This window comes from Heteronotia binoei, chromosome 10 (genome assembly GCF_032191835.1).
Source record: "Heteronotia binoei isolate CCM8104 ecotype False Entrance Well chromosome 10, APGP_CSIRO_Hbin_v1, whole genome shotgun sequence".
Classification (NCBI taxonomy): Eukaryota; Metazoa; Chordata; class Lepidosauria; order Squamata; family Gekkonidae; genus Heteronotia; species Heteronotia binoei.
The window spans coordinates 38,023,864-38,050,809 of record NC_083232.1 but is presented as its reverse complement, the minus strand read 5'-3'; the positions used below and the strand labels follow the sequence as shown (position 1 = coordinate 38,050,809).

General features: G+C 43.0%; 1 protein-coding gene across 2 annotated transcripts in view; it reads left to right on the top strand.

The window, feature by feature from the left end:
* PTER (phosphotriesterase related) overlaps positions 1-26,946 on the top strand; it is a 36,503-nt gene that overhangs the window by 2,961 nt on the left and 6,596 nt on the right. For both annotated transcript variants that reach the window (XM_060248434.1, XM_060248433.1), the window contains exons 2-3: positions 18,120-18,585; positions 20,673-20,938. In XM_060248434.1, coding sequence (XP_060104417.1) covers positions 18,154-18,585; positions 20,673-20,938 — 698 coding nt within the window. In that variant the 5' untranslated portion in view covers positions 18,120-18,153. The remainder of the gene's footprint in view (positions 1-18,119; positions 18,586-20,672; positions 20,939-26,946) is intronic.

Genomic DNA, 26,946 nt, shown 5'->3' with positions numbered 1-26,946 from the left:
GATGATTGTAATAATTTCCTTGTGTGTGTCATTCTAAAAACATTTTGTTGATAAAGGACCTGAAATATTCATAACTTGTTAAGCTAAAGGCAGCATCACACCTCTTGATTGTTACATGTCACTTGGTCTGGGTGGATTGCAATAGGTTCAGCTGAAGAAAGAAAGTAAAGCAATCTGGTTTTGCTGGATAGTCTTGAATTAAAATATGCTATGCATGATTTGGTGTTTAGAAATTTATTAATTTAATTAATATAATCAATGTCAAAGGTATTATAGGTGTAGCTCATTTTATATAGTTTTTGCTTACTCAGGAAAGCTCATACTCTGCCACAAATTTTGTTAATCATTGAGGTGCTACTGGACTCTTGCTCTTTCTGCTGGACTCTTGCTCTTTTCTACTGTTTACCTTCAGAGAGAATTCTAGCAGTTAAATAATAATGGAGACAGATAAGATAAATAATAAGAGAGCCAGTTTGGTGTAGTTGTTAAGAGTTACAGACTCTGATCTGGAGAACTGGATTTCATTCCCCACTCCCCCCACATGCAGTCAGTAGGGTGATCTTGGGTCAGTCACAGTCCTCTTAGAGCTGTTCTCTCAAGAGCAGTTCTCAAAGAGCTCTCTCAGCCCCACCTACTTCACAGAGTGTCTGTTGTGGGGGGAGGAGGGGAAGGAGATGGTCAGCCGCTCTGAGGTTCCAAGTGAAGGCCAGGTATAAATCCAACTCTTCTTCTAAATAGAAGTTTGTGTTCTAGGAAAAGCTTGCAAATACCTTATATTGTCAAGGTTGAGGAATGCAGTGTTTTAACATACTGGAACTTAACAGCAGAACCTTCTCATTTTGAAAATATTGGTATTTATTTTGCACCATTTGTGTGTGTAATATAAGCAGAAGGCAGATCTGTGTCCCAGATGTTTACTATGTAAAATAACATTGGTTACTTTTTTTTGTTTGTGAAGGTGAACAGTAAACTGCTTGGTCACTCAAAGTGTTTTTTCTCTCCCCTGACCACCCCCCACCTCAGATTTGCATTATGTTTTTATTTTTTTTCTTTCTTCACCTGCCCTAGTATGTGTCTTAAAAGTTCTGTTTTTCACTTGTTAAGTAGATGTCTTTCAGTGATGGGTGAAATGACCCCTGTAATATGTGTTTTCGCATTTTTCCTGTCAGGTATTTTGGGATTGCGATATTAAATACTATATAAATGTCAGTTATCATTAACGCTTTCCCTAGATTAAGGAGTTTAACAGGCATAATGTGCTCCATCATGTCTCACATGCCTCAATCACTTCTTTTGTTATAATCTGAGGTGGCAACAGTGGCATTCAAATGTTTAATTATATTTTGTAAAGGTGACTAGAACTAGCTTGTAAAAGTAGCAGCTAATGCAGTGTTTACAAAGAGGACTGCTGCCTACTAGAATAAAGGGGAAAAAATAGAAGATGAAGTCACAAAGAGATTAAGTCTGAGCAGGTATACTCAGAAGGGGGCTGTACTCCCAGGAAGATGTTCCTAGGGTTGTAGCCCAAGTCCGCCAGAGACACAAAGACTGTGCCTGAGGGCTCTGTTGAAAAGGTAATAGGATGAAATTTAAAAGGCTACATCATTCTGTATGCTTCATGAAAACAGTGACTGAGAAGGTTGCCATAATGAGGTTGGCTGAAAGTTGCTAACAGTTTATAGAGATTACTTATGGAGATACCCCCCCCCCACACCTTCCAACAATTCCAGGCTAATGTATGGGAACTTGTCTTTATTTTTCAAATAGACAACAGCTTATGGACAGTAAATTTCAAACCACTGTTTCAGTCTAATGGCAAGATGGTATTAAAATGAAAGGTGTTAGCTCCTAGTACAAAGACGCAATACAAAGTTAAATGCAAGTCACACAGGCTCTCATTTCTGGTTGAGGAGGGACCGTGGTTCAGTGGCATGCAGAAGGTCCCACACTGAACCCCTGGCATATCAGGTAGTAGGTGATGTGAAAGCCTGAGACCCTGAAGAGCTTCTGCAATATGAAGAGACAGTACTAACTTTGATGTACCGATGGTCTGATTTAGTAAGAACATAAGAAGAGCCCCGCTTGTCAAACCGGTGGTCCATCTAGTCCAGCCTCCTGTCTCACACAGTGGCCAACCAGTTCCTCTGAAGGTCCAACAACCAGACATAGAGGCCAAGGCTTTCCCCTGATTATTACCTTCCGGCCCTGGGATTCAGAGGCTGACTGCCTCTAAATGTGAAGGTTTCCTTTAGTTACCATGGCTATTAGCCGCTGGTAGACTTGTCTTCCATGAATTTATCCAGTCCCTTTTAAAAGATGTTTTATGTCTGTGTCTACCACCACATCCTCTTGCAGCAAATTTCACATTTTAATAAGTCACTGTGTAAAGTATTTCCTTTTGTCTGTCCTGAATCTACTGCCTGTCAGCTTCATTGGATGCCCTTGAGTTCTAGTATTTTAGAAGAAGAAAAATGTTCTTTGTCAACTCCACCCTGTGCATAATTTTATGAAACTCTTATCATGTTTCCGTTTAGCTGTCTCTGTTTCTCATAGAGAAGGTGCTCCACCCCACCCCCAATTATCTTGATTGCCCTCTTCTGGACTTTTTGCAGCTGTGCAATGTCCTTTTTGAGATACAGTGACCAGAACTATATTCCAAAAGAGAAAGCACCATAAATCTGTACAGCAGCATTATGATATTGGCTGTTTAGTTTTCAATTCCTTTCCTAATAATCCCTAGCATAGAGTTTGCCTTTTTCACCACTGCAACACACGGGGTTGGCACTTTCATTGAGCTATCTGCTACAAACCCAGGATCTTTTTCTGTTAATCTCAGCTAGTTTGGACTCCATTAGCTTATACTTGAAGTAGAGGGTTTTTTTGTTCCAGTGTGCATTACCTTACACTTACCAGCATTGAACTTCATCTGCGGTATTGTTGCCCATTCACCTAATTTGTGCAGATCCTCCTGGAGTTCTTCACAATCAGCCTTGGTTTTCACCATCTTGAATAATGTGTCATCTGAAAATGTGCCACTACACTACTCACCCAGATCATTTATGAACATATGTAAGAACGTTAAATATGTTCATGTGTTTCCACGAAATTGCTGAAGAATCTGGCCTAGTGTGACCAGAATGTTGTCACTTAAGCTGCTGTGACTACTTCTCAATATTTATATCCCTACAGACCTCCTGACCACTTAGGAAAAAAAACTAAGGTGGACACTATTTTAAGATTGACAGTGGTTTCTCACAGACCACCTTTCCCATTTGCACTATGTTTCTCACACCTTTCTTTTAAAAAATAACAATTACTGTATTTCCTTTGTGAAATGCCTACAGATGTTTCAGGTGGGCATTTTTTGGGGGGAAGGGGTAGATCTTAGTAAACATTTGTTTTTACTACTATTCATAAGAGTAAATATATTTAACCAACATTTGGAATATCCTAATTGTTATATAAACAAAACTCTATGGAAGTACTTGATAGGGAATTGAGGGTAACACATCTTTTTAAAAAGGCAAGACAGAATAATATTTTTAAATGTAATAAAATAGCTATCGAGATAGTGTTGAGTTGCAAACATGTGGGTCATAGCAGCTGGGATTTGCATTGTTATAATTCTGGATTGCGTTGACAACAAATTTCATTTTTAATGCATTTCTATAGAAAGTCTGTGCTAATAGCATTAAAATATGATTACCAAGTCAAAATGATTCCAATGCAAGTGCACACAGACTGTGGATGTGATTATTATAGTGTGGCAATAAAATATTACCATAGGAAACAAAACCTAGGGAGAGCTTTCCATAGGAATGCATTATAGTGACTCAGGGTCTGATATCCAAACTATTCTGCCAGCACAGACCTTATTATGAACAATGGTGCTTGTGTCACTATAGTTCTTGGAAGGACAAGTCTATAAACGTTCTGCTCATGAGAATATAGAACATAAGATCCATACCTACTCTGTGTTTGTGGATCATGCATACTACCTGTTCTTGAACCTTCAGTGAGTCATCATGCACTTTAAAATGATCCAGACTATGATGAAATAACTGATTTGGAAAAGGATTTCTACATTTTTCTCTAAGAGATGCCCACCCAATTAAACAGTTCTTTTGTGAACCTAACAGTAGTTGTTGTCAGTTTACATAGCAGTAGGGATTGTAGAATCTTGTAGAATCTTTCGGGCTCAAGTGCTGTGTTCTACTGGAGAAAGTTTTTCTTCCAGACGTTTCGTTCTCGGCTGTAAAGAACATCCTCAGTGGCGTTGCAGCCAGAGCAGGCCAGCCGAGAACGAAACGTCTGGAAGAAAAACTTTCTCCAGTAGAACACGGCACTTGAGCCCGAAAGATTCTACAAACCCTAATGATGTTACCAGCCGTGAAAACCTGAAATCTTTGATTACATAGCAGTGTCTCTCCTTTTTTCTTACATCATACACTTGGAAAAGCTGTGGTGGAATATAGAAGGAACACACATTATTTTAAATGATCTGTCTGTAGCCTGGACTATAAGAAAATGTGGTGGTCTGCAAAGAACCAACCAACGAACCAACATTGAGATCCACAACAATTGTGCAAAAAATCTCTGCCATAGACTAAAGCTTGACAGATTGATTGGGACTGGCAATACCTTTTGGACAAGGTATTAGATCACTGGGGATGCTTCTACAGAGGGATAGCAGCAAGCAGGATTGTGGTGTGTGGGGATGGCACTCACATGCCACTCACTGCTGGCGTTAACCCTCCTTACCTCTTTTTACTCATTAGGTTAGCACAGAGCACCTGTCTGTTGACATTCTTGCTGCCACGGCTCACGGCTGAGTCTTGGCTAAGTTTTTTTTTTTTTTTAAGTTAAAAAGGCTAAAAGGGGGAGGGGATTGCTGGAGCTGAGGGATAGCCTGAGACTGTAGGAAAGCTGAGAGAAAGCCTGATGATGGACTGTGCTCAGAGCATGGTCCAAATAAAGCAGGGGCGTGCAGTGTGCCACCCAGGAAGAAATCCCCATTTTGATTTCAACCTGTTATGCAAAAACAGGCTTTCTGATACATGTGTCAAACCATGTATGATAATATAATTCTTAGTGCATTCTTTATATATAGTTTTTGATACTCAAGTATGAATCTCCAAGGATGGTATTCTGGCAGGAGCTCCTTTGCATATTAGGCCCTTTTTTGGCTCCTTTTTGTAAGCTCTTGGAGGATTGGCTATATCAGGGGTGTTGGCCTAATATGCAAAGGAGCTCCTGTTAGAATTCCACCACTGTGAATCTCTATTCACAAATAAATCACGAGAATTGTTCTGAAGTCTCAGAGCAGCTGGAATAAATACACTTTCCAGCTAGAAAAACATGGTTCTTCAGCACAAATCTATAAAGCTAAAAGGTTTTGCTAAAATGAGGAATATTGGAAGTTGCCTTGTCTATCAAAGCCAGGATTGCAGCTTTTTAGGGTCTTGGGTCTTTCACATTACATACTACCGGATCCTTTTAGCTGGAGATGCTGGGGATTGAATGTGGAACCATCTGCATGCCAAGTGTGCATCCCCTCCCCTGAATGTAGGTGTATCACTTGAGTTGATAATGTCCTCTGAACAGCTTGTTGCATGGTTGGGAATAGGAAATACATAAACTTCTGTGAGCAGGGTGAAGTCCAGTGCTGAAGGCAAATGCCATGACTTCCCTCTGTATGTGTTATCCTGCTCACTCAGGTAGCATGAGCTATTAAATGTGCATGCACACAGCCAAAGGTAAAATGAATAATCCAAAACATCTATGGCAGATTTTGACTTTAATGTTAGAGAGAAGTAATAAATCAGTGTGTAGAAATACGCAAACATTTTGCACAGTTAATCTTCTTTTAATGAAATACTGTAATATATTAATGGTAGGACTGCTCCAAGCTCTTTAAGGAAAACAGCAGAGAACAAGTGGGGGACCTACAAGGACTTCCAGGGGCATCCCATTTCTCCCTCCCCCACTATTTCCTCTTTCATTTTCTTGAAAGCCTTCATTGCCTTTCCCCTTTTCCTGCTTGCTTCTCTCCTTTCCACCCACTAGCCAACTTGTCTTTATCTGCCCCCTCCCCCAGTTTTCAGCTTTATCTTCCCCTGGAAAAATTCAGCACTGCAGTGGTGGCTGTTGGTACCCAAATGCACAGTAGGGAACCCACAAATGCACCTCACATTCCTTTGTATCCCCCTGCCTGCACTATTTCCTCTTTCTTTCATCTTGGTAGCCCCTGTATCTTGTCCCCTTTCCCTGTTTCCTTTCCTTCTTCCTACTAACCAACCAACTCCCCTCCAGCGATACTGCGAACTCCATCATTACTTCTTTGGATTACGGCTTGCTTGTATTCTGTTAGTATGTTTTTGCTACTTCCGAGAAACTCAGAAAAGCTCAGGAAATGCTGCTCACCATTAGCAATTGTATTGCATTTATCATCTCTCTCTCTCTCCCTCTTTTATTTTGTTTATAATCTGTATAGCTGCTAAAGCTTGTATTTTCAATAAACTGTGCAGTTCTTATTACTAAATTATATTGACTTTAATGTAGAGTCTGATCACACATGAAGGGGGTAACTTCATCATGTACCATTGTTGATTTGGGTGGATACCACATATATTTCCAGGTTGAAAACTGTTACTCATTAATTGTTAACTAAAAATGGCAGTGCGCACAGATCAGAGGTGGGGAATGTTTTTTCTGCCAAGGGCCGTTTGGATATTTATAACATCATTCATGGGCCATACAAAATCATCAGCTTAAAAAACAGTGCTCCACCGAGGGAGAATAATTCAGGTCAGCAAAATTAATACAAATTAATGCACCCGGCCCACCACCCCAGAAATTGCCTAGGTCCAGGGCTTTCTTTGTAGAGGCCAACACGTGGCTCAGCTCAGCCCAGCAATCCCCTGAGGGCCAGACCACGTGATCTCGAGGGATATAAATGGCCCTCGGGCCAGACATTCCCCATCCCTGATATAGATTATGGTGCTGGAAAGAGAAACCTGAATTATTTGCTTCATTTATACTTCAGTTTTCTCCCCAGGACAACATCCCCCCAATGGCTTATGACATACTCCCTTTCTTTACTTTTCTTGACAACAATCCTGTGATGTAGTGTGTAACTGGCCTAAGGTGACCCAAACAAGCTTCTATAGCAGAGTAATCATTCCAAATTTAATTTTTCCAGATCCTGTGGTATGCACACATACCACAGTGAAGCAAACGGTCTGTTTAGCGCGTAGAATTTACAGACTATAGTATATTTTTTCTGCAGAAACATGCTTATGTACACAACACAGGTTGTTGCCAGATTTATACAAGATTAGTTGATAATGGGATTAATTTAACTATGTCAGAAAGGAGTTGATAAAAATTAGTCTTGAACGTCAAGCTAAGAAAGCTGATTTAGTGAATTGCTTCCTTTTAGTGCATATATAACAGGAGCATAAAGAAAGTTTTCTACTTAGAATCAGCAATTAAAGGGTTTTTTTAACATTAACATTTTTGTAAAGTGCTGTTTTACTAGCTTGTGTGCAGCTGAAAGGAAGTCATGTGGAAGAATTTAATTTGAAAATGTATGGGGTTTAACATCACCACTGATCCAGTGGGTGTTTGTTTAAATAGGAGGACACCTCTTTTAAATGAGAAAAGCCAGTCGTTTTGCAGTCATATTAGCTTATTGTTTGTTCTCTCTCTCTCTCTCGGTCTCCTGTACGCATGAGTCAAATCACTGAACCTTTCGCAGAACTGTAGACTACTCTAACAGAGCACCAGCTTTCATCGAAAGTAGTCAATTAATAGCTGGGTCAGACAACCTGAATTTAATCAGAAGGAACTGAGTTTGCATTTGCTTTTAATGATTCGCACTAGAGAAATCCCTTCAGGAATCTTATGGACTGCATAGCTCTGTTTGGTGACTTCACCAGTGTTAATAAACTAGGAACCTGTTCCAGCAAAATGAAGATTACTTTTGCTTTCAATAAACAGGTCAATGCTTTGACTTGCGTGCTGCAATCCCATTATGGGTTTAGCCTCCAATGAGGGTTTTCTTTAGAAGAAGTCAACTTCATTTAGAGTTGCCTTTTTCATCCCATAGCAAATCAGTCTTTTCAAACTTGGATTTTCTTGCATTGTTCTACAGAAGATACAAATGCAACATCAATAAGCTTTCTGCCTCTCTTAGACTTCAGAAAGCAGATCAGTCAGTCATTGATGGCTCCATAACACAGACCCTACTTGCTTCTCTGTGGGATACTTTATTTTTATAATAGCGTGTTTTGGGTAGGTCATCCTCCAGCACTATGAAAGGGTGCCAGTTTGATGTTTTGTTACACTCTTCAGCCCTTAAAAAATTAGCCTCTGGAAGAAATGGACCTCTTTGGCGCTTTGCCCTCTTGACTCCAGCTTATCTGTTGCATTAATAGAGCAAAAGGGAAACTCTGAAAATCTGCTTTGAGGGCTTTTACCAGTAACAAACCAATGTTTATGGTATTATGCGCTAAAAGGCAGACAGGAAGGGCTTTTGTTTAATCAATAATGTATGCTCCAGTTAGTCCTGTCCTCTGGACATCATTAAACATGTATTTTGTTTCATAACTGATGATTTTGGCTGACTGGAGCTTATAACTACATGTCCTCCAGCTTTTGCTTCTACCATCAGGCAGATCTGAATTGAACTAGGCAGTCAGCTATGTTTAGTGTTAATATGGAAAGTAAACTTAAATATGAGAGTTTGAGTTAATTGTAAATGGTAGGGATCTAGTCCTTGCAAAAGCTGACCTCATGCCTTTGAACATGACCGTCTTTGTTGTGAGAAGACTGAGAGGGGATTGCTAGTATTGCTGGTATATTATCTAAAAATAATCTTTCGATATCAAATTGACACCAGAAGGATTTTTTTTAATTATAAGGATATAAATATTCATTGATGTGATTGGAGATTAGGCGGAACCAGTTGTTAGAGAGTTTGAATTATTAAGAAGAGATGAAATACCAGGCTAAACTAGTTGCCATTGTTTCCTGAGAAGTTTGTCTTTCAAATGAGGGCATTTTAAAAAGAGAAGCACTTTTTACTTAGCCCATACGTGGTAGGCATATATGAATGGCTTTCAGTGCAATCCTAAAAGCAGAGTTACACCCTTCTAAGTCTATTGAAATCAAAGGGTTAGAAAGGTATAACTCTGCTTAAGACTGCACTGTGTAATTATTTAAAAGAATATTGGTGCACTTCTATGTCAACAATCCTGTTTGTTTTGTTAAACCAAATTAAGCAGTAGTTCTCCCTAAGGGATAACCTAGCAGTTCTATCAAAGGCACAATCAGAGTTGGTGGAAGAGTCTTAGCTGTAGCAAGTTGTGTTGCTTGGCTATTTAACTTTCCAAATTATGCTCCGTTTGCTTATGAAATTAAGAAAAAAACCCTCAGAAAACTAATAGTATCCTATTTTATAAGGACCAGCTATTTTTAGTACAATAAGCTAGCAAAATGTTTTCCAAAATCTTTCTTCAGGCTTGATGTTAAAAAGCAGAAGAGAAGAAGACATTTGAGAAACTCTGTCTGTAGTACACTCAAGGTTTAATATGGTATTACGATATTCTGTTGGCTGACTGACCAATTTAATTTGTGCTCATTGCAAAGGACTGTATACCTGTCAGAACTTGTATCTTTACTGCTGGTTCCCTGTAATGTGACCAATGCTGTAATGTATTCTTACTGTGGCTTAGAGCTGCTTTGTTACTGAACCAAACTGACTCCATGTTGTAACCCTTGCTTGACCCAAAGTGCTTGAATAGTAATTAACCTTGCCCCACTGGTATCCAAAATATTTGGGGCTGTAGAATGAGTTATGTTATGTCTCTGCACATTCTCACACTGGGACCCTTTGAAGCCGAGCAGCATGGCCTTCGGAGTAGGGAGGCATCCTCTCTACTGATAGTGATGGTGAGAAGACAGATGTGCCTGTAACGGTGTGAATTGTGGCTTTGTGAGATGTTTGCTTTACGTGTATAAAATTGTGCTAGTGCTGGCTCTCGCCATCACTGTTATCTTGCCTTTTCCAGTGCTTAGTTCTCTTCAATAAAATCCTAACTTTGTAACCAAGTATGGGATCCGTTTGAAGTTCTTAAGTTCTGACATTATAACAGTGATCCCATTGTTCGTGGCTTATCTGTACTGGAGGCTTGGCCCGATGGCGGCAAAAGTGCCAGACGACGGAGAGCCCACCACCCCAATAGAGGACCCGCCGCTCGACCCAAATGTGACGGGGGTTCGGCGCAAAATTAAGGTCCCGGCGCCTTTCTCGGTCGATGCCGCGTTCCCAGCCCCGCGAACCTGGAGCCCGCGGAAGTCCACGGCAGCAATCGACGCCGCGGAGCAGCGATACCGAAGCATGTTGGGCGAAGGGGGAGCCGGAGACGGCGACGGCGACCAGGCGGAGGGCCCGGGGCCCCGAGGGGGAGACGACCAGATCCGGACCCTCCGCAACGACTTATTCGACTGGGTGCGGGAGATCCACGACGACGTGCATCGATCCCGCGTGACGATGGCCGAGGAGTTGCAGCAGAACCTGGGCGCGATCTACGACCAGCTCCGCACTTTGCAAACTGCGGTCCTGGGAGTCCCGATTGGAGGGCTACCACTGGGGCAACCGCCCGTAGCCCCGCCGGCCCCAGCTCCGCAGGCTCCGGCCGCCCCGGCCCCGCCGGCTCCGGCCGCCCCGGCGCCGCCGGCCCCACCTGCCCCGGCACCACCAGCCCCGCTGGCCCCGGCTGCCCCGGCGCTGCCGGCTCTGCCCGCTCCGGGGGCCCCGGCGCCACCCGCCCCGATCCTGCCGGCTCTACCGGGCCCAGCGCCGCCGCCGGGGGCGCCGCGAGCCCCGGGGGGGGGCCGAGGGTCGAGGAAGGGAGTTGAAGATTACTTTCGATGGGAATCCGGAGGACGTGGAGTATTTTACCATTCAGTGCGACACGTTCTTCACCCACTGGGGTGCAGATTACCCGACCGAAGCCAGCCGAGTGTACCACATCGCGTCCCGACTGAGAGGTGCGGCCCGCAAGTGGTACGTGGGGCTTTTCATGGGGAGAAAGCCCGAACTAGCTACGGTGGCGGGGTTCCTGCACGCGATGCTCCGCCAGTATGGCGATCCTCTACGGGAGGAGAAGGCTGTCGCCGCCCTTCAGCGCATAGAGCAAGGCAACCGCTCTACTCGCGAGTATGCCACCGAGTTCCTGGGGTACTGCGCGGCAGCGAGGGGATGGAACGAGGTCATGAAATATACCGCGTTCATCAATGAACTGAAACCCTTCGTGGTCCAATGCGACGCCTCCGACGCCGCAGTGGGAGCCATATTGATGCAGAGAGGGGAAAATGGGGTGCTCCGTCCATGTGCCTATATCTCAAGGAAATTTTCCAACGAACAGAGAAATTGGTCGGTCTGGGACAAGGAGGCGTTTGCAGTCATGTTTGCCCTAAAAACCTGGCGCTCCTGGCTTGAGGGAGCGAGAGTGCCCTTTGAAATCTGGACCGATCATAAAAACCTTGAAGCCCTCACCGGGCGTCGCAAAATGACTGCAAAACAAATCCGGTGGGCAGGTTTCTTTGCTAAATTTGACTTTGTGCTGAAACACATCCCGGGCTCAAAGAACTTTTTGGCAGACGCCCTCTCTCGCATGCCACAACACGACAGTCTCCGGGAGGAGGTAGTGGACTCATTAATTTCCCCCTCAGCCATCTCGGGGGGGGTCACTACCCGCTCCGGCAGGCAGACCAGCCCTCCGGATTCAGATCTGCTGCCTCGATTCCTCTCAGAATATAACCAGGAGGCCGACCGCCCCCCTAACTTGGTTAAAGCCGAAAACGGGCTCTGGCTGCACAATGAAAAAATCTATGTGCCCACTCCCCTCAGAAAAGAGGTCTTGGAGCGCTGCCACTCAAGTCGCCTGGCCGGCCACTTTGGCTATGTCAAAACCCTCAACTTACTCACCCGCCAGTTCTGGTGGCCAAAAATTAAAAAAGATGTGTCGGAGTTTGTTCTTTCATGTCCCACTTGCCTCATGGCAAAAAGAAGGGGGGGTAAACCCCCGGGCCACCTGGTTCCCCTCCCTACAGCCACCCGACCGTGGTCGGTAGTCTCCATGGACTTCATTGTCGAACTCCCACCTTCACAGGGCAAAACGGTCATCCTGGTCGTAGTCGACACATTTTCAAAGCAAGCCCACTTCATTCCGTGCAAGAAACTACCCACGGCCAAAAAACTCGCCCAGCTCTTTTTCACCCACATTGTACGCCTACACTCATTCCCAGACAAGGTCATTAGCGACCGCGGGACGCAGTTCGTTGCCAACTTCTGGCGGGAGTTCTGCAAACTCGCTGGCATTGAGCAGGGACTAAGCTCTGCCTACCACCCCCAGTCGGACGGACAGACGGAGAGGGTTAATGGTCTTCTGGAACAGTACCTCCGCTGCTTCATTAATTTCCAACAGTCCAACTGGGTGGATCTCCTCCCCTTTGCAGAATATGGCTACAACAATAGCCTCCATAGCTCAACCAAAACCTCCCCTTTTCAAATTATTAATGGTTACGAGGGCAAGCCGTTTCCCACTCTCGCCCTCCCCGCCAGCCCGGCCGAACCCACATCCTGTCAACAATGGTGGGAGGGCCTCCGTGAAGGCTGGAAGGGTATTCAGGAAAACCTGGAGGAAGCGAAAAAAGCCTACAAAAAGCAGTTTGACAAAAAACACTCCCAAGAGTGGGACCTGAAGGTGGGGGATACAGTTTTCCTGTCCACAAAAAACCTTCCCCTTCCCCAGCCTTGTCGCAAACTCGCACTGAAGTTTCTTGGGCCTTTCAAAATAAAAAGGGTAATAAACAAGGTGACCGTGGAACTCGAACTGCCCAAATCTCTAAGTAAGATCCATCCTGTTTTTCATTGCAGCTTGCTTCGGAAAGACCCTGGTGCTACGTCCTTCCATCCCAGGGCCCCACCGCCCCCTCCGACGACAGTGAGGGGTCAGAGTCACCATGAGGTCCAGGAGATCCTGGACTCCAAAGTCAAAAGGGGGAAACTGTATTATTTGATCAGGTGGAAACACTTCCCCCCGAGCTGTGACGAGTGGGTCGAATCTCAGAACGTAGCCGCTCCGCAACTGCTGAAAAAGTTTCACCTACTGTACCCGCACAAGCCCAAGGCTGGCCCCGCGGGAGGGGGCACTTAGGGGGGGCAGTATGTCAGAACTTGTATCTTTACTGCTGGTTCCCTGTAATGTGACCAATGCTGTAATGTATTCTTACTGTGGCTTAGAGCTGCTTTGTTACTGAACCAAACTGACTCCATGTTGTAACCTTTGCTTGACCCAAAGTGCTTGAATAGTAATTAACCTTGCCCCACTGGTATCCAAAATATTTGGGGCTGTAGAATGAGTTATGTTATGTCTCTGCACATTCTCACACTGGGACCCTTTGAAGCCGAGCAGCATGGCCTTCGGAGTAGGGAGGCATCCTCTCTACTGATAGTGATGGTGAGAAGACAGATGTGCCTGTAACGGTGTGAATTGTGGCTTTGTGAGATGTTTGCTTTACGTGTATAAAATTGTGCTGGTGCTGGCTCTCGCCATCACTGTTATCTTGCCTTTTCCAGTGCTTAGTTCTCTTCAATAAAATCCTAACTTTGTAACCAAGTATGGGATCCGTTTGAAGTTCTTAAGTTCTGACAATACCAATATATATTGGAGTATATGACTATTCTTACCAGTTAAGAGTCCAGCAGTTATTAGAATTTGTCTGTTGCACTCATTTAAACTCATGGATTCCTTTGGAAGGCAGAGAGCATAAGTACAGAAAACAATGGCAATCTTTATATTACCAAAGCTGAAGTTTAATGTTAGGTTGCACAATTTATAGAATCAACAGAAGGCACATCAGGTAGCATGACCAAATGGATGGGAAATATGGGTAAGGAGTGGGGGGTTAAAGACATACTATCAAATTTGGCTTCTAATGAGCTATGGATAGAAAATATGAAGCAGGATGGGGGCAGGAAATCACCTTAAAGTCAAACTATCTAATTCGGCTTCTATTATTACATAATAGAATATTAGAATCATAGAATCATAGAGTTGGAAGGGACCTCCAGGGTCATCTAGTCCAACCCCCTGCACAATGCAGGAAACTCACAAATACCTCCCCCTAAATTCACAGGATCTTCATTGCTGTCTAGCCATCTAGCGTCTGTTTAAAAATCTCCAAGAAAGGAGAGCCCACCACCTCCTGAGGAATCACTCTAATGATCAGACATTTCTTCTTAATGTTGAGCTGGAAACTCCTTTGATTTAATTTCAACCCATTGGTTCTGGTCCTATCTTCTGGGGCCACAGAAAACAATTCCACATCATCCTCTATATGATAGCCCTTCAAATACAAGATCATATTACCGTACCTGTCAGCTGCCTCCTCTCCAGGCTAAACATGCCCAGCTCCTTTCTTCATAGGACTTGGTCTCCAGACCCCTCACCATCTTCGTTGCTCTCCTCTAGACCCGTTCCAGCTTGTCTATATCCTTTCTAAAATGTGGTGCCCAAAACTGAACACCAAGTGAGGTGCCCAAAACTGAACTCCAAGTGAGGTCTTACCAGAGCAGAGTAAAGTGATACATCACTTCACGTGATCTGGACACTAAACTTCTGTTGATAGAGACCAAAATTGCATTTGCCTTTTTAGGCACCACATCACACTGTTGACTCGTGTTCAGCATATAGTCCACTAAGACCCCTAGATCCTTTTCGCACATAGTACTGCTAAGACATTGCCATTATCTTTCAGTTATTTCTTAAATATGTATTCTTAAATATGTATACTATGTATACATTGTTATACTATGTAGACAAAATATGCAGGCAGTCTTGTAGGTCCATTGGGAAAATACAAATGGGAAAAGTGTTACAGCCTTCTTTAAGACAAGGCACAGTGCAGACGTCAAACAAAACGATGTTTTATTTTAACTGTAGTTTGTCTTCTAGCTGAATCCTGGTTTCATAATCACTTAAATCTTAACAAGAAACGTTGGTTTCATAGTTTTATTTGCTAAGCAACAAGGATTAAGCCTTCACATCTGCATTCATACATTTAATGAAAACATAGTTAGAAGTAACTGTAGTTAATAAACCAACCAGATTCTGGCTTGATGAACCCTAATTAGCTATAGTTAGTAGAATTATGTGCATTCAGACAGTTATTCTAACTGTAGCTGTATTAATTAGACCATAATTTCACATAATGTCTGAAATGAACATAAGAATCACAACAATAAGTTGTCTTGTTTCATATAAGTTTGCCTTTGGCTCAATTTAAATAAAAAGGATTTTGGATAGGGAGAAACAGGTGTTTCTATTATAGGATATAGTAGAAGTTTGGAAAGTTGCTGACTTGTAACTGTTATTTTCTGTCTGCTATGTAATTATGCATATTTTCTATCATAGAGGGCCTGAATTCCACTGTCTTTATGTAGCAGTGTACATGGTGGCCTGCCTACCAACTGAACTGGAAAATGCTCACTTGCCCTGCCATATAAGTAGCTCATACTTGCCAGCTGGCAGGGCATGGCAGGCAAGGAGCACTTTGGATACTCTAAAACAGGGGTGTCAGACTCATTTGTTACGAGGCCTGGATCTGATATAAAAGAGACCTTGTTGGGTCAAGCCATGTCAGGCTGGGCTGTGTGTGTACCTATCTAATATTAGGTAGCAGAGCTATAAACTTTATAAAGGACACAGACAAATGCAATTAAATATTTGTTTAAAAAGACAAAATAAAACATGCTCAAAACATTAGTACTTGTTGGTCTTAAAGGTGCTTTACTTGTATTTCTCCTATGGGATCCAGGGAACTGGGCAAAGGAAGCTCTGATTCTTTCCTTCCTTCCCCAGGGAACCAGGATGGGGAAGGAAGAGAAGCTTGGCTCAGTAGCTCTGCTGTGCAATTGAGACAACCTGGCAAAGCAAGCTCTCCCTTCCCCCTTCCTCCCTAAGGGAGGAGCCTCAGCCAATGGAGAAAATAGAATCTTCGCTCTGTAGCTCCTGTCTGATTGAGGCAGCCTTGCAAAGAAATGAAGGAAGCAAGAGAGAGGGAGAAGGAAGCAACCAGTTGCTCAGGGGCCTGATAGCCATCCGAGGGCCTGATTTGGCCCCCAGGCCAGATGTTTGACACCCCTGCTTTAAAATCTTCCAGTGTTTGAACCCAAAAGGAATAGCAAATTCTCTACCTCAGAACTGGATGAAGAAAAGAATTCACTGAAAGGGTGCCATGACCTAAGAATAATCATGAAGCGGATATGTAGTTTAAAATACCATGGGGTATTCCATCACTGAAAAAGTGAAAGTATAGATTCAAGATAACCATCCTGAATGTGGTATCTCTGAAACACCCTTGATTAACTCATACTGAATACACAGGTAACTTTGCAAGGCCCAAACTAAGAACAATTCTAGTAAACAAAGAAAGAGGATGCTTGATCATTTCATTTCACAGCTGATGAGTACAGCATCCAAGAATATTGTTTGTAATGAATAAGAAGGTATTTGTCCCCATTGAGATTTTATCTGAATTGTAATACCTAGTAATGTTTTTATATAATAATAATCTCTGCTTACGACCTCAGTTCGATTCCAATGGAAGCTGGTTTTAGGTAACCAGCTAAGGTTGACTCAGCCTTCCATCCTTCCGAGGTCGGTAAAATGAATACCCAGCTTGCTGAGGAGAAAGTGTAGATGACTGGGGAAGGCAATGGCAAACCACCCCATAAAAAGTCTGCCGTAAAACGTTGTGAAAGCAACATCGCTCTGGAGTCTGAAACGACTGGTGCTTGCACAGGGGACTACCTTTACCTTTTATTAATCTAGTCATATGTTGCTTTTGTAGTGAAAAGAGATCCAGATTCTTGAACTAAAGAAGTTAGGAATATTTGCACACAGTCAATTATTATCTGTCATTTATTGTGCTTCCATGATTGATTTCCATCCATAGTTTGAGAGCCTCCTGTATGGCAGGAAAAGGCATAGCCTTCCGCATTCTCTTGCTGAATGCTCATCCTCTTGGTTATCTTTGTGTGTTTGATCTTCATTCCAGAGATCCTCTCTGGGTTCTCATCCTGCCTAGTGTAATGGCTCCTTCATGTAGTCCTTCCCTATGCTTGTTTGGGTTGATGCAGTTGCAATTGGCCTGGCTTCCATTAAGTGCGGGCTGTACTTGTGAAAGAAATTTTCAGCCTAGATTTGTTTATTATCAGCTGTCCTTGTTCCTTTTCTAATAACACCAAAATATTCTATAATTATGTATGGGCTTGGGACTGTCCACGGCAAAAACAAATCTAAAGGTGGAGGGGTGGGGACCGTATACACAGGCAATTTAGACATTAGCATCTGGTCATCTGCATATATCTTCTGTTCCTTCCATAAGGCAACGGGTTTTGTGTTACATCCTTCAAAGCCTGACCATTATGGTCATCATTGGGGACCCTGCTTTGGGTGTCACCACTTTCTGAGATTAGGCTGGTAGCAACTCTGGAGAGGGCCTTCTTGCTCATATTACAAAGCTCTGGAACTCTCCCCTAAGGAGATTTGTCTGTTCCCTTCTGTTGCTGTTTTGTTTTGTTTTTTTCATTTGGCACTTTCTAACCAATGTATTTATATTTTGTTCATATTTTAACTGCATTATTTGTTTCAACTCTGTTTTTAACTTTTAAAAATAGTTTTAATGATGTATCTTTGGAAGGGGGAATGATTTTAGTGGTTTTATAATATAATTTTATCATGTATGTTTTAAATTGTTACCCATCTTGGTGGCCCTTGTAAGGGCAGAAAGGCTGGGTATAAATGACTCCTAAGTATGTATTAGATAATATTTTGGGTGTAATGCTGTCCAAATCATTGTAGCTATGTAGAACAAGGTCAGACCTTTCAAGAATATTTAGTAATCAGCATATGAAAGGGAAAGTTTTGCCAACAGATTTTTATTTTCTTTTTAAAGTATCCTTTAAGAGCCACTCAGCTCTTTGATCTATACAGTGAAATTGGTATGAGAATATTTAAGATCTTTTGCATGCTTTTCTCCCCCAGCACTCCCCCTTTAAGGATAAAGATAAGAAGAAAAATGCCTTCCTTGAAAGACAAAGTTCAGACGGTGTTGGGCCTCATAGAACCTAGTCAGCTTGGTTGCACCATGACTCATGAACACTTGACGATGAACTTCAATTGCTGTTATTACCCACCTCCATCAGGCCAAGAAGCACTGTCTAATCAACCCATTGAGATGAAGAACTTGTTTTGGCTTAAGCAGAATCCTTATAGCAACAGAGAGAATCTTCTCTTATGTCAAGAGACAGATGCGGTAAAGGAAGAGCTTTTGCACTATAAGGCTGTAGGTGGTGGGACGATAGTGGAAAACACAACCACAGGGATCAAGCGAGACATGAAGACCCTAAAGCAGCTCTCAAAAGAAACTGGAATTCATATAATTGCTGGAGCTGGTTTTTATGTAGATGCCACTCATTCTGCTGAGACACGAGCATTGTCAGTGGAACAGGTATGAAGATATACTAAAAATGGGACACTCCTTTTGATAACCTTGGAGTAAACTAAACTTTCTTTTAAAAAGCCTCAAAAGTGGGAATGAAGAGCATGCGTAATATATGCTGACTATTTTCCCACCCCACCCCAAATTGATAGTGACAACACAAATGAATCATAGGAACTGTCATGGCTACCAAAAATAGTTCAGCTATTAGAGTTTATTATATTTCTGTTAAGTGCCTTTCTGTTTTCATTGTGTGAATGATCTGTGTATTGTTTTCATGCATTCTCTTAACATGGAAGTGCCACCTATGCTTTTTGTCTGGAATTGTATTAGCCACAATTTCGATGGAAAGAATTGAGTTTTTCTCTAGCTAAGAAAATTGCTTTTTCTATAGCACATAGTGTAATCTTAAACAGAGTTATGCTCTTCTAAGCCCAGTGACTTCAATAGTGTTAGGGTTGGCCTAACAATTCAAGTTTATAAAACATGTAAAACACTGTCTTTTAGCATTTTGATATCTGTAAACTATAATAATGACGAACAAACTATGTCAACACAGTTACATTGTGGAGGAAAGACAAATTTCAAAATGCACAAAGTAGGCAGATATGGGTGATTTTCCATTTACTGTTCAGTTGGAAATCCTGTATACAACAGCATAGCTGCTTGAACAGGACACTGTACTTTTACCAGCCAGTGATCAATTAACACTGCATTAAAGAACAAGATCTAAGTTATAAATGCATTGATTGTATTTTTTAAAAGAGCAGCAGGAAACCTTAGGATTAGAAGCAGTTATCTTCAGCTTTAAGAGATATGCAGATTTCTCGATTATTCTTCTGACTATCCTGACATATCATACATAGAAAAAAGTTATCACCCTCAAAAAGCTAGGATGAGTACTGATAACTTCAATTTTTTCCCCTTTCAGGAAAGTAAGAGTTCATGTCCCATTCATGCTCCAGTTACAAAAGTATAACAATAGTATGATTTTTTTCATTGTAATAAAGAAAAATCAGTAGCTAGACCTTTTCATAGTGATAATCAAAATACCTGTCAGACTGACAAATAGAGAACAGGCACTAATTATCATATTTTCCCTACAATGGCCAAGGCTTTATTTTAGCCAATTATTAGAACCCCTCTTTAGTTTTCTAAGTGAAAATATGCAAGGAAAAAAAATTTCAGAAGTAAAGAATAAAGAATAAAGAAATACATACATGGAGTGTCTCAAATATTAAGGAGCAGAACTGATAGGGGGGACCCCCCCCCTCATCATCCAGTCTGTGGACTGACAGGAAAAGGGCAGTAAGGCTTGTATAACAGCCAACTATGATATACAGTGAATCAGAACTTTTCCAACCCTGTATTAATCACAATGACTGGGAACTGTTCATTTCATAGTAATTAAGGAGGCAATTCAAATTATGTGTGCCAGTTGTGGCCAACTCCTAAACCAATTATATTGACTGTCTTTATAAATACGCAGAACTAAACATTTTATGTATAACTATCTATCTAGTTTAATTCATAATCAGTTGCTTGCTTGGATGCTTGAGAATCAGATGAGGGGGGGAAGTGGCATCTAGATACTTGAGGTGTTTGGCTTTATCTATGGAAATACTAGATGTAATTTATACATCTGCAGTTTCAAAGAACACAATACTGTGAGAGGATATTGCTTTAAAGCAATTAGCCAGCTATATTATAAGGCTAGCATTATTCAACTATAGTTACATTTTTGAAGCAACTGCAAAGAATATTGTATATTAACACTTTTTTTAAAAAAACACACCCATCCATCCTATATTGTACCATTCCAAATAGCACACAATCCCTTTCTCAAAACTTTGCTATCACTGCTTCCCCTGATGTGTGAGATACTTTATGAATAGTCCCTTTTATGTGTGTTTGGAGTAGCATTAAGCTTTAATACATCAGTTCTTTTTTTTTTTTTGAAATCGAGTATTTTTACACCAGTGGGAGTTGTTAAAAGAGGATAGCCCTTTTGTTCATCTTTTCCCGTATGAAATTAAACTCTTGATACTATGCTGTATGAAAAGAGCTGTTACTAAAAGGATGTTTATTTTCCCTAGCTGGCAGAGGTTATTATTAATGAAGTTACCAATGGAGCAGATGGAACCAACATCAAGTGTGGCGTAATAGGAGAAATTGGATGCTCTTGGCCTCTGACAGAGAGCGAAAACAAAGTACTTCAAGCCACTGCGCATGCCCAGTCACAGCTTGGCTGTCCTGTTATAATCCATCCTGGCAGGAATAGTGATTCTCCTTTTCAGATCATTCGGATTATGCAGGAAGCTGGGGCAGATGTCTCCAAAACTGTCATGTCTCACATGGATAGGTAAATGGCCTATTCTGCAGATATTAGGTGTCTAATTTTTTTTCTGTCACTAGACAGCAGAGATTCTAAGAAACATATTACAGACTGCCCCAACCAGGTGTAATTATCATTAACAGTGAGCACTTGATGCCCTGACCTAGGCAAGTCTGATCTCATCAAACCTTGGAAGCTAAGTAGGTACTTGGATGAGAGACCTCCTTGGGATACCAAGAGCAGGAGGCATAGGCAGCCTGTATCAAGCCACTTCTCTGAGCATCCTTCATGCCCCAGTGGGGCTCGCCAGAAGTCACCATGACTTCCAGGCATGCACATGTGCACACACACAAAATACAACAATAACAAACCCCATGAGTACTTGTTTCACTTTTAGAGACTGCAATGTTGCAACTGTGGCAGTTCTATTAATACTGCATCCCTTGCATCCTGGTTGGGTTGAAATAGTTAGAGATCTTGAAATCAATTGAGCAGTGCTGAAGAATGTTTAATCCTGATGAAATAAGAAAGTATAGAGACCAGAATGCCAGCCTGAATGGCTGGTGGGTTACATTGCTCATTAGAATTTGTATGTTTATGCTCCTGAGTTCCTTCTCAAGCACTTAGAAAATAATCATGCATTTCAGGTCTGTCAGGGAACATCTCAGTGCTGGAAGACTTCACAGTGTTGCAGCCATATTTTCTCTGATCTTATGACAAGGAATTCTAAATGTATTATGTCTTATTTTCCTTGTGCTGCTTCTTCCTACCTTCCAAGTTTTGGTATACCCTCATCACTGCCTCCTAACCCTACACCTGCACATATATATGCATACACACTGAGACTTGTTTTCCACCCCCAGCTCCTAAAGCCTTCTCCCTCTGTGCCATTTCATCTACAGAGGTTGCAGAACTGTGACTCTGTTTTTCCCCCACAGAGGTCACATTGCACATTTGGAGAATACATGAGCTCTGGCTGCATGTAAGCCCCCTGCCAATAAGAAGTTTTTATAACCACCATTGCAACTGTCCCACATATGCCTGTTGGGACTAATGAACCAGTATGAGAAGTGTAATATAAAATTGCATATGAGAGCTTCTACTGGATTCAAATATCTTTGTCATTTCATGCCTATCTAAATATTAGTTTTCTCATGCTATGTAAAGTAATATGCTCTTGTCCTTCACTGGAAAGAAATAACGCATTAGATGAGACACTGGATGAGTGGGGCAATCTTTGCACCAAGATGCTAATGATACAGTCAGATAGTCATCAGACTCTCAGGCCAAGCCTACACATGTTTATTTGAAAGCAAGTCCTGCTGAGGTCACGAAGGCATTGAGTAAGCATGCATAGGGCTGTGGCATGAGCCGCTTCACATGCATGCATATTTGGCGGACATCGTTACAGAATCACACTACCTGTAGTAGAATTGGCAGGGATTATAGTTCAGCTGATACAGCCCTCCACAAAAAAAGCAAGCTCATTGGCCCACCATAGTCTCCCCTCATCCCTATGATTCATTTTACACATTGAGTGCCTTGCTTGCTACAAACAGGGAACAGGTGTGTTGCAGAGGCCTATATGCACAACTAACTCAAGGAAAAGAGTTGGTCTATGGTGCAGGAAAAGGGGAGATCTCATACTCCAAACCAGTGTCTTCAAACTTGTAGCTAAACAAACATGTTTTTAAAAACTACATTGCATTAGGTTTTTATTACTACAAGAGTGGCATGTTAGTTCCTCTACAAAACAAACAAAAACCAGAAAACGGAGCAATGAATATTTCCATCCTTTCAGCTGAGAAATATGATCTATTTGGCCAAGGCAGGCTTATGTGACCTTGTATGGCTGATTAGTTGGCAGATAACCCAGTATTGATTAGCAATACTAACTGCTGAAGGCTGAGAGCTATTTGTGGTCATATGGCTGCCATTGGTTGAATGTTTGTGGGTGCAATACTGTCTTTGCACAAGGCTTGTCACCAAAGATCCCCTTGCTTATAAATTCCTTACTTCAAAACAGGTGCACATACATTCAAATGTAGCCTTATTGTACATAACAATCTAAAGCCCCCAAAGCAGCACATGTATAATTTAAATCAGCTTTGCAAATAAATTTACGAATGCTACTAACATGCATTCCCATTCCTACCTACACTAATCATTTGTGGTACTGGAAACCTAAAAGAAATGCCCAGCTGTCTTCCAGATTGCAAGCGCTTCCCTGCCTGGTTGTCTGTAAGGGATTCTTGGTTGCCACTGGTGACCAGCCTGGTAGTTATTAAGCTTGATTTAAATATATTTCTTTACCTTCTCTATATGTAAATGAGCTCCTGTGATTCTGCCTCTGTGATCTAAGGCACTGGAAACAATATTGTGCTGCAGGATTTATATCTGTTGCCACAGTGTTTTTGGTAACAACAGAGTCTTGAGCTGTGTTGAAACTGTAAATGGAAGCCACCCCTCTTGCAAAACCCTTTGAAAGCCCACTTGTTAAAGAGTCTGTAAACTGTGAAGAATATTTAAAAATAAGGCTTTTATTAATTACAGTTGGCAATAACGAGACTCCTGCTGGTGACAGTTGTGTTTGAACAAGGGTTTTCTCTCACTCATCCCATCTGTTCTTTCTACTTGATCCTGCTGTTAAGTCATAATATTGAATTTGTGACATCAGTCATTTCCATGGTAACAGGCTTATGATGCAATTAAACTAGCTCTAATGACCTTTGTGGCATTAAGTAGAATGAGCACCTAAATATAGTCGGGCAAGAATTCTTATTTCAAATTAGGTATGCATTACATTCAGAGTTTTAGGAAGCAGAAAGTGACAGGGCTCAAAGTCTCACCTAAATTTGCTTTATTTGTCTCCCCCCCCCCCCATTTTAAGGCCTTTTTTGTAGATGTCTGATCTATCTACAGCTGCAGACTTTCTCTTGGGGCAATCCTAGCCAATCGGGGTCCACAGAGGCAGGGCTTCGTTTGAGCAGGAACGCATAGAGCAGTTCCTGTTGGCTTGGTGTTGGGGGTGGCTTAATATGCAAATAAGTTTCTGCTAGGCTTTTTCTACAAAAAAAAGCCCTAATTTCATGCACCCAGTCTCACTTGCCTGTCTTGAAGCAAAACTAGAGAACATGCAGGAATCCTTGCCTTTGCTCCAGCTGTGCAGCTCCACCAGTCACATTTAGGATCATACTCTGTGAAACTAGCAACATTTCCTTTCTGCAAGAGTATTTTCATGCTATTTGATTGCTCCTCCATGAACAGCTAGAGGCAGTTTACTGTCCAGATAACCCAAGCAGCTGCATGCAACCATCAGGATGTAGTGATATTATTAAGCAAAGATACAAAGTACATTTATTTGTATAATTTATGTTGAATGTATTCTAGGGATTTCCCTCTCCACTCCCCTTGGGTGGAGACACCTTTCTCTGAGCTGTTGGCCAAGATGCATTGGTAGGGCTTCGAAGAGCATACAGCAACCTAAGATCAAGGAAAGAACAAACTTGAATGATAACTATGTTCAGTGGTCAATATACTAGCCTGATTGCAAAGCTTTGCCATTAGTAAATGGAACTGAGGTCTTGCAGCTTTCTATTTTATTCGATTTGTGACTCATTCTTCTCTGCTCTGCGAACCTCAGGGCGAGTAACAACAGATTTATAATCTATATTAATAATTCTCCTGTTGTGGTAGCAAATCTGACCATCCTGATTGGTTGGGGCTTGGTGGGACTGTGGGGTATCAGCCTTTGGCCTCTCACACTATCAATCAAGAGTACTTGTATGCCATTGGTTGAGTCTGCTCCTCTTCCGTCTGAGTGGCCATTGCTAGCCTGCAAAGCTGATTCCTCAGTAAAAGACAACCAACCTTAGTTCTGGCAGTTACTGCGGGAACACACTATTGGCCCATCTCACAGTCACTGTCTCTGGCCTCCCATTGGCTGACTCCCCTGCCACCGGTGTACTGCAGGCCCAGGAATGTTGAACAAACTGCCAAAAGCAATCTTACCTCAGAGATAGCCACATCTCCAACTCTTCTCTATGTTCTATCTGTCAACTGGCCTCAGAAAGGGCTGCAGAGCTACTGCAGCCTCATGAAAGGCCTCCCAGCACATGCAGCCTCCAAAGGCCACAGAAATAGCCAGAGAGGCCAGGCCTCGCTGGGAATGTTTCCTTAGAGCCCATGGCTGCCCCCTGGGAAGTGCTAGCTAGAAGCTGCTGCTAAGCAACCCAGTCTGCTTTTGTCAGAAAAGGGAGAGGCTTCAGGGGAATATAATGCCAGTCCACCCTTCAAATTATATGGCAGAGTTCAGCTTCCCTTGAGGTGGGGGAGGGAGACAGCAAAGGCGGGGGAGAAAGCCTCCTTCTAGAGCAGTGATGGCTAACCTTTTCAGCTTGGTGTGTCGAAAATCGGGAAAAAGTGTAGTCTTCCTCAGGTCGCGTGTCACTTCACCGTGTCACTTCAACCACACTCACCAAATGAGGGGGCCGCAGGAGAACCAGGCACAAAGGATCCAGTGCGCAGTCTGCGGCCTAGGTCAGACTAGGGTTGCCAAGTCCAATTCAAGAAATATCTGGGGGCTTTGGGGGCGGAGCCAGGAGACTTTGGGGGTGGAGCCAGGAGACATTGGGGTGGAGCCAGGAACAAGGGTGTGACAAGCATAATTGAACTCCAAGGGAGTTCTGGCCATCACATTTAAAGGGACAGCACACCTTTTAAAATGCCTTTCTTCCATAGGAAATAATGAAGGATAGGGGCACCATCTTTTGGGGCTCATAGAATTGGACCCCCTGGTCCAATCATTTTGAAACTTGGGGGGGGGTATTTTGGGGAGAGGGGGATCCCCTGCCCCCACCTGGGGATTGGTAACCCTGCGGGAAAGGGTGTATCTTTTTTTCTTCCCGCCTTTTCCCCTCCAGCGCTTGCCAAGGGAAGCCAAGGGGGGCGACCCAATGCTCCCCTCCCCTTGCTCTTTTGCAACCCACACACAGCCCCCACCCCCTTCCTCCTCTTCCAAGCTGAAAAGGGCAGCTTGTCCTTTAAATCTGAAACCCCGCCTCCGGCAGGCGGCCATGAGAAAGAGCAAGAGAGCAAAGTGAGAAAGATCATGTTGGTTGCAAAAAAACCCCCAGGACCGGGTGGAGGAGGAGGAGGGGGGGCAGCCCCACAACAGGCCCAAGAGCGACGCCCCCTCGGGCATTGCACCCCACACACACTGCTGCAATGCCATCTCTGCCTCTCCCCCCCCCAGCCGCTCCGTGCAAACAAACGGAAAAAAACACGCCTGCCTTGCTCCTGCATTTGCAAAGCCCCGGCATTGCAAAGGCGCGACCCGCCGAGGAGGGCACTTCTTTCCCCCCCTGCCTCTTTTTTTGCAATGCTCTTTTTTTCTTTCTTGCTGTACCCACCTATTTCCTCAGGCCCCGGGGAGGGCGGGAAAAGGGGGTTGCAAAGCTCGGCCCTGTTGCGAGGAGGAGGAGGCGCGTTTGGCTGCCTCTGCTTTGGGTGGGGGACGGGTTGCGCCAGGAGGCTGTCTCCTCCCACCTCCAGGTCAAGGCAAGGCGCTGGCAGCGTCGGCCAACCTTCCCTCCCACCCCCACCCCTGGCCTGGAGCCGGGGAAAGAGGCGGCGGCCCGCTGCGCTGCTGCCGCCTCTTCTCGCCTTCATCTTAGCAGCTGCTGCTCCTCCGAGACGGGCTCAGCAGTCTCTGAAGGACTCGCGGCTCGCCACGCTCCTTGGTTTCTAGTGTGTCAGCCAAATTGCCTCGCGTGTCATAGGTTCGCCATCATGGTTCTAGAGCCTGTTGTATTTTTCTTCACAATGGGTCTTACTCTTAGTACAATCTTAAACCATTTAAAACGATTTAAAACAAGTCACAACAGTCAGATGGCACAATTAAACAATGAAAAACACTGCCTATTAATTAGCAATAAATGCAAATATGGGGTTTTATCTTAATTAAATATGCATACCTTTTTTTTTTACACGATACTTACATTGTTAAACAGTTACCTCTTATCTTTTCTGTAGTA